General features: G+C 41.6%; 1 protein-coding gene across 1 annotated transcript in view; it reads right to left on the reverse strand.

Annotated features, from left to right (window-relative positions):
* Nucleotides 1-8,265, reverse strand: part of Mmp20 (matrix metallopeptidase 20) — a 37,435-nt gene that overhangs the window by 19,357 nt on the left and 9,813 nt on the right. Inside the window, exons 3-6 of the mRNA XM_028763440.1 lie at nucleotides 5,510-5,658; nucleotides 3,176-3,301; nucleotides 1,869-2,030; nucleotides 549-690 (exon numbers count right to left, since the gene is read on the reverse strand). Coding sequence (XP_028619273.1) covers nucleotides 549-690; nucleotides 1,869-2,030; nucleotides 3,176-3,301; nucleotides 5,510-5,658 — 579 coding nt within the window. The remainder of the gene's footprint in view (nucleotides 1-548; nucleotides 691-1,868; nucleotides 2,031-3,175; nucleotides 3,302-5,509; nucleotides 5,659-8,265) is intronic.

Raw genomic sequence — 8,265 nt, forward strand, 5'->3', positions numbered from 1 at the left:
CCATCATCCATCCATCCACCCACCTACACATCCATCCATCCATCCATGCATCCGACCATGCATCCATCCATCCATCCATCCATCCATCCATCCACCTATCTACCCATCCATCTACCCCCATCATCTTTCCACTCATGCATGCATGCATTCACCCATCCACTCATCTGTCTAACTAGCTAAATGTCACTTGCCAACTATTAAATAAACCCTTACTACCCTCTCACTAGGCACATAATAACAAACAGTTGCCTGATACACTTGGGCTGATGGCCTAAGGAAACCAACTTGCTATCTTTCAACTACATTCTTTATTTTTTTCTACATTGGAGATTCTAGTCTCTAGGATTGAAGCAGTTTAAATAAATACTGCAACTGTTTGGAAAGCACTCAGCAAAATCTCCAGACCAAACCAGTACTCCGTCCACAGCTACCTGTGCAGTTGTGTATCTCCTAAGACTCTCCTGCCCACTCTACTGTATGATCTTCAGCCATTGAGGCAGTGGTGCTGGTTAGCAATGGGCTGAGGCCTGAGGGCGTCTTGGACTTACCTATCCTTGAAGAACAAAAGCTCCTTTCCCAACATTGTCACCGCATCAAAGGATGAGCTTGAGTCACAAAGGTCAGGGATGGATGGCTTGTGAGGTGGTATATGGGGCATGGTGGGCTTTCCTGGGAATGTTTTCCGGGGTCCTAGGGTTCAAAGTGCAAGTGTACAATTCAGAGCATGTACATATCTACTCGTGAGAACTCTAGAAGCTTGCACACATTCCCACCGCAAATGGCAATGTCTTAAGGAGATGGCTATCCATGGCAAGCAGACCTGGGCTTGAGTCTCAGCATCTCTAGCTGTTAGTTATGTGATAGAAACAAATAATTTAACTTTTAAGGCCTTAGCTACATCAATTGTAAATTGGGATGGGGTGCTAGAATCTACTTGTAAATACTGTGTGAGACCTAAGTAATATCTGCAAAACACTATTAAAATTTGATGTCTACTGGAAAGTCAGTTTTGTCTATGGGTATGGACTTTACTAGGTCAAATATGCTCCATTATGCAGGCATTAGAAGTTGGACTTAGCAGGCTGTAAACAGAGATGGGATGGGAACCCATGTGAATTTGGAGGAGATAGGGCAAGGTGTAGGAAGTGACTCAGTCATCAAAAGTCATTGTATACGTACATGAAAATGCTCAAAGAATTAAGGAAAACATTATTTAAGAGATGGTGGCTATTTTGTTATCCTACATAATTAATTTGATACCTAAAAATATCCTAAGATTCCCTACTGCCTTGAACCTTAAAAGTTCGCAGTTATGAAGTGAGAGCTCATACAACTTTGCCACGTGTCTATGACTAGTGTGAGTGCGCATGACGAGCAGCAGACTGTTCGTATGGTCAAGTGGTAGGTTATTAATATTATGATTGCCATTGTTAGGGAGCTAAGACCAATTATCTATAAACAGGTAAGCACACACACACATATGAATGTGCGTTTGTCCATGTCCGTGTGTCTGTGTGTGTGTGTGTGTGTGTGAACTGTAAGATAAAATCACTGCCTTCTATCTTCAAATGCATACATTTTTATTTGCTTTTGGAAAGTTAGGCAAATGGACCATTTTCTTAGGCTTTTCATGACCAGAATGCAGAATGCTCTGGAAGGAAAATGTAACAGCATCTTAGGAGAGATGCAAGACTTTTAACTTGTAGATAAGCTCGTTACAAGCTGACAACCCTGGTGGTTGTCATCTAGGTGGTGGTGACCCTAGTCATCTTTATCTAAGCAAGTAACTCCTGTAAAAGTGCACTTTTTCTAACTTGTAGACTGAATGCCTGTCACTTTCAGGGTTAGAGATGCTGAGGAGATCATACCATATAATGCTTGGATTCCTTTCACGTCATCCTTGGGGAGATGAAACCTATAGGGGTTCTGGTACTTATAAGTTGGGTACATCAGTGCTGATGGGTCTGTGGAATGGCCCAGGCCCAGAGCATGGCCAAATTCATGAGCAGCGACGGTGAATAAATTGAACCCTAAACAACATGAGAGAGAGAGAGCATCAATGCAGGGTTTTGTTTTTGTTCTCTTGCCTTACAGGAGACTTTATGCCCCACCACAGTTAACTCTGCTTTCCATAACAGGTTTCAAAGCTTGGTGGGTTGTTCTAGCACATGGTTCTCCTGACTTTAGTCTATTTTAGTTTCTTCACTCTTCTGGGGCATTAGGGGGAGAGGGAAATGTAAGACAAGACTCTTCCTTGTCATTGATGCTAGGCAGAGGGATAACAAAGGGCCATGTAGTTAGTAGTGGTAATGAAATTTATAATAGTGCATTAATTTGGACCCTAAATGCTCAAATTGCTTTCTGATCCTACAGTCTACCTCTTTTTTATACTATAAGTTGGTTTTATTAAAAAAATAAAAAACCTCTGAATAGACATTGAACATCGTACAATGAGATAAAATTACCTTCTGTTATAGGCAGATTATAGGCTTACACACAAAGGTGAATTCAGTTATAAAAAGGTTAACTTACTGCTTAAAAATAAATCTGTTTTCATTCAACTCAGTATTATACACATTTAATGTTTTAATCAATACTATGAGGAAACTAGGTTCAGAAAGTTGAAATAATTTACTCATGGTTACAGTTAACAATTGGTGGAACCAGGAATTGAGACTTGACGTCAAAGTTGGAATTCTAATGACTATACCTGAGTGTGTGTGGGTGTACCAGACTCCTTCATTTGCATGTCTCACAGGGAAGGTTTCTAGATGATCTGCATGACATTTTAGAAACTTCACACCCTCCCCAATTACACTCCTTAGGAGACTACCAATTCATTTCCTGGGTTCATTTCTAAATAAAGTTCATCTCCACATACAGGTAAGGAGCCATAAATTCTGTACACCTGAATAAGAAGCAATCTGTGCATTGGGAGAGGACGGGATCTGTAGTTTAAATTGCTAAGAAACAGAGAACACGCTAGCCTATAGCATCAGCTTGGGAGGGTTTTTCCCCCTGTGGTGTTCCCTTCTGGATTTTTGGCTTACTTGTTTTTCCTACCCAGCCTCCCTAGTTAAAGGGTGGCTTGGGACGTTGAACCTCAAGGTTTCATGATGGAGGCCCAGAAGAAGATACAATATTTTCCAGGTTATGGTGAATTGTGCATATATACCATTCGTTCCCATAGTCCACTTCTCAGCATTGTCGAAATGTGTGTCTCCTCCCAGGCCTTCTCCGGGTGCAAATGCATGGGCCAGAGTCCCTCGAGGCCCATCAAATGGGTAGGAATCCCCATGATCTAAGTAGGAAATATCAATTGGATTAAGGCCTAGTAATTCTGGGAGTGGGGTCACAAAAAGTAGGTAACATTCCCGACAGCATTGACCCTTAAATGCACTTTTAAATATTCATCATATCCATCTCTAAAGATATATTTTTAATTGTGTGTGTGTCTGTGTGTGTGTGTGTGTCTGTGTCTGTGTGTGTCTGTGTGTGTCCCTCTGGGAATATTGCACATGACTGCAGTGCCCAAGGAGGCCAGAAGAGGCAGATCTCCTTGGAGCTGGAGTTACAGCACAGCAAGTGCCCTTAAGTGCCAAGCCATGTCTCTAGCCCTAATATTTATTTTCAAATATATATTTTAAAATATGATTATAATATATTATATATTAATTTTATATATGTTAAGAAATTGAAAAATAAAAAAGACTATTTTATATTTCAAAGGAGGCATGGAAAACTTTGTTGTAATGTTTTTTATTGCAACATAGTATATGGTAGACTATCACACAGATTACAGAAGGAGAAATAATGGAGAAACATTTGATAGCAACCCAGCCCACTGAATAAAAAAATGGTCTTGTTGGCAGAAAGAGCTTCCAAAACTGATTCCTTTGAGAGGAGTCTTGTAAACTAAGTATGTGCTTCCATTTGTATTGCGCAATATAATTTATGTGTCAAAAATGACTTTGCAGCTTTGATATACCTGCATGTGTAAAGCCTATGAAAATAAAGTTAGTCAGGATAATCTTAGCACCTACAGACTTTCGTATTTTGTTCTATCATGTATAGTTAACAGAATTATGAATTCAACAGAAAAGAAAAACATTTGAAGAATGTGACAGAAACTACTGTTCACAGTTTCTCAGAATTTTGGTGACAATGCCCAAGTTTTTGTTATTTAAAAATTGGTATTTGTATTTTATTCTATTAATTCATTAATTAAATTTAAAATGATTTACTTTGTATATGTGTATGTGCTGGGGTGCACACAATGTTGTGTGGAGATCAAAGGACAGCTTATGGGAGCTGGGTCTCTCCTTCTTCCATGCAGGTCCCTGGGATCAAACTGGGGGAATCAGACTTGACAACAAGTGCTCGACTTCAGCCACCTCTCTAACCCTGTTTATTGTTTTTAAAGTCAATACCCCAAATTCAATATACTACTTCTCAGGTCAAAATCAATTGTGATGCAGTTCAATCAGGTCTGTGTGTTCTGAGGGTTTTTGATGACTCCCTGGTCTCTAGTCAGCTTTTGTGCTAGGGGACAGAATACCAGCTTGAAAAATGAAGAGAGTCAACTACATGTCCCCTAAGTCTGCCTTCACTTACAATGTCCTACCATTTCAACAAGTGTCCTTGGATGCCTGGCAGGAACAGGACCACGCAAGGCTATTTTTGAAGGGCATTTCATGACTGTCCCAATCTTCTCTCCCTAACTCCTTAATCCCCCTCCCTGCCCCAGCAAAATCAGATAGGAATAAGCTCAGGCTCAGAGTGTCTTGGGCACTCAGCAACAGGGTCTGGGTAGGGAGAAGCAGTGACAGTCAGTGTCACTGTTGGAGAGAACTTCAGGGGCCTCTGGCTCTATCTACTTCCTGTATGTTTTTATGCAAAGGCTCAGAGGTTTACCAGTCACGTTCAAAGCCCTGATTCTCTGTAGCAGGGTGTGTGGGGATGGGGGTGGCGGTGGAGAAATGTATAGGTAGAGGCAAGCATCTCATGGACTTCTTAAAGGCAGTGTTCAAGCATGGGTGAAACACAAACGCTCTCTCTGTCGCTGTTTTGTGTGTGTAGAATTTTGGGTGGGGTGGCATATAGGGGATATCTCAGGGTTTCTAGGGAAGTGATTTCCTCAGTGGGAACTCCAGGTAGGATAATATTGGGTAATAGGGAACCAGATGATATTGATTAAAGTTGTTACGGGAAACATTGAAGTCAGGTGACCCTCTAGCCAGTGGGAAAACTCAAGTGGACAGAACTTGTCCTGTCATGGGACAAATCCACAGTGAAAGTGCACTTCCAAGAGTGTCACACAGGGGACGCTAAAGTGACGAACTCAGGTTGCTCAGTTCTACCTTCTGGCAGGATGTTGCTTTTGGCCTCTGCCCATCCTAACACTGTGTGATGGAGTCCTGTGCTGATCATTTCACAGATGTGTGCAAGGAGCAAGTTTGAGGCAGTTTTCCTTGGCATTAAAAGTAGAACCCAAGAAATGGTACAGTACCTCCAGTTTCAAAAGATATCATGATATCTGCTTCCCCAGAGCTTATTCTAACGAAGTTCAGCGGGACAGCTGTACTCCACGCGTGCAGGGCCATCTGTACAGCCTTGTCCACCTCAGTGGGCCTCATGGAGGGCGTGTACTTAGAGACTCTGGACAAAAAGAAACAGATGTTTATGTTTTAGTGACTGTTCCCAAACAGAGAGGGGAGGGTACTGCACAGGCCACAGCCCCTCTGTCTCCATGTGAGATCACCACTCTTTTTCTGAGGTAGTAGTTCTTACTGTGCTTTGGAACAGCTTGAATTGTTTCATGTCACACAGAATGCTAGGGAGAGACCTAGAAGGCAGAGACATTTCAGATTTCTGAAAGCAATTTTTGTTGTTATTTGATGTTTTGCTTTACATTCTTTATCAAAGGCCAATGAGATTTTCCTAGGTTAGGCAGTGGAGTGTGTGTGTGTGTGTGTGTGTGTGTGTGTGTGTGTGTGTATGTGTGTGTCTGTGTATGAGAGAGAGAGAGAGAGAGAGACAGAGAGAGAGAGAGACAGAGAGACAGAGAAGTAGACAGACAGACATAGATAGACAGAGGGACAGCTTTAGAGTTTTTACATTTAAAAAGTTTTAAAAATTTAAATTTTAAAAATATAAGTTTTAAAGACATGTTTATTTTTTATTTTAGTGTATTAGTGTTTTGCCTGTGTGTATTTTGTGTATGCAATGCTAATGAAAGCCAGAAGATGAACAGATTCCCCTGGAACTGGAGTTACAGATGGTTGTGAGCTGCCTTGTGGGTCCTGGGAATTGAATCTGTGTCCTTTGCAAAAGCAGCCAGTGCTTTTAACTGTTGAAATATCTCTCCAGCCTTGTGTGTATTTTTCTTAAAGAGAATGTGCTAGCCTAGAAACAGTGCTCACTGGAGCTGAGACAGGGTCGAGCACTTTCAGGAAGCCCCTGACTGACAACATAAGGGAAGTATAGTTCTGTTTTTATATACACTGTATAAAAACCAAATTGGTAGATCTCAGGGTTCCTCCTACTCTGAAGAACAAGAGGTTCACTGAAGTGCAGTGAGAGAATTTCACCTGGAATTCTGGGCTGGGCAGGGCTGGCATGATGGTTATACAAGTTCAGTAGCCAAGTTTGGAGGCTGGAGTGAGGTCACTTGTACTTTCTCTAGCTTTGACTCCAGTGTCTTACACAGGTGAGGTGCTTGGTAAGTGGAAGGGCAGAGGCTGGCTGTCTAAGGATACTCAGGGATTCTAATTTAAGGCTCTACAACAACTGCCTAGCAAGCTTGTTGGACATGCTGATCTAGTCTTGAAATCTGTATTTTAGTAAATTGTCTTAGATTATTCTCATGCAGGCAATATGATTCCAACGAGCATGCATAGTCAAAATCTCAAAAGAGGGACCAACAGAGAGGATGGGAAACTGTTCAGTTCTGGACTATTTAATGCTATAAAACCATGGCATACCCCTTTGAGATGCAAACCCATGATTTAGGACCAGGTTAGACAGTCAGTACCTTGTTATTCCCTTCTATGATAGGCAGATCAACTGCATTCTTGGGTTGAAGAGGAAAGTTGAGTCAGCTAAGATAAGGATGGGGAAAAAATAATGCCAGAGAAGAAGAAGAAGTGGAGAAAATCCTGACCCAGGATCTACAGATTGGAGAATGCATGAGCAGATGATAATCATAGGCAGTGCTCTTTGAAGATGCACTCTGTGCTAGACGCGGTTCCAGGCATCTTTAATGTGGTGTGTTATCTAGCCCTCACCATCCTGAGGAGGCCAGTAATGATGATGATCAAGGCCTGCATTTTGTGGTTAGACAGAAACCTTCTGTCTGCCTTCAAAGCTGTGCACATGAGTGCTCTGCTGTGGTTTTTCATGTTTAATCATCTGGTGTTTGTTCCAAGATGCTATTCTGACATCCAGGAACTGCAAAGTATCAAGACAGCCTCTAGGGTCTTGGAGAGGTGAGCTGGTGTGGGGTGGGGGTGGGGCTTGTCTGCAGTGTTGACAGTTGTGGGTTTGTTGACAGTTGTGGGTTTCGGGTTGCGTTATTTATTACAGAATGCTACACATCTCCAAGTGTCATGCTGTCTATAGTCTAACATTCTAGGACACAGCCAAAAAAATGAGGAAACCACTTCATGATTTTATTTTTTTTAAGCCCTTAACTTTTGTTTCTCAGAACTTGGTTAACTTTTCATGGGCCATCTTGTTGTTTTGCTTTCTTTGTTCCTAGCGGCACCTTGTGGCTGTAGAGTCTAATAGCAGTTAACAGACCGCTCAGCCAACTTCTCAAGGGTTCCCCAGAGCAGTATGGCTCTCTAGTTTCTGTATCTTAAATAATGACCTTCTGGGAGGTGACACATTGGCAACCGTCAAGAAGCCAGTGTGTAGTGTGGAGACTAACCAGATAACATAGACAGACATAGAAATGACAGACAAGCTTGTGAGTCTAGGTGACAATAAAACACAATGGTAGGAAGTAATGTCTCGCTTATGCTTGTTTTAAAATATAATTTAATTGTAAATTTACATAGTTGCATATAGTTATTTCTTAGCAGCAAGCACACATTGTTCTTGGAAACATAACAACAGACCCCATCATTCCTGCCATTGTAGTTGGTTCCTGGGAGTGGTTAGGAGGTTGTTCTGCACCAACCCTTGGAGTTTGCTACAGCCCTTTCTTTCTTTCTTTCCTTCTTTCTTTCTTTCTTTCTTTCTTTCTTTCTTTCTTTCTTTCTT

The sequence above is a fragment of the Grammomys surdaster genome, unplaced genomic scaffold, assembly GCF_004785775.1.
Source record: "Grammomys surdaster isolate TR1022 unplaced genomic scaffold, NIH_TR_1.0 138, whole genome shotgun sequence".
Lineage (NCBI taxonomy): Eukaryota > Metazoa > Chordata > Mammalia > Rodentia > Muridae > Grammomys > Grammomys surdaster.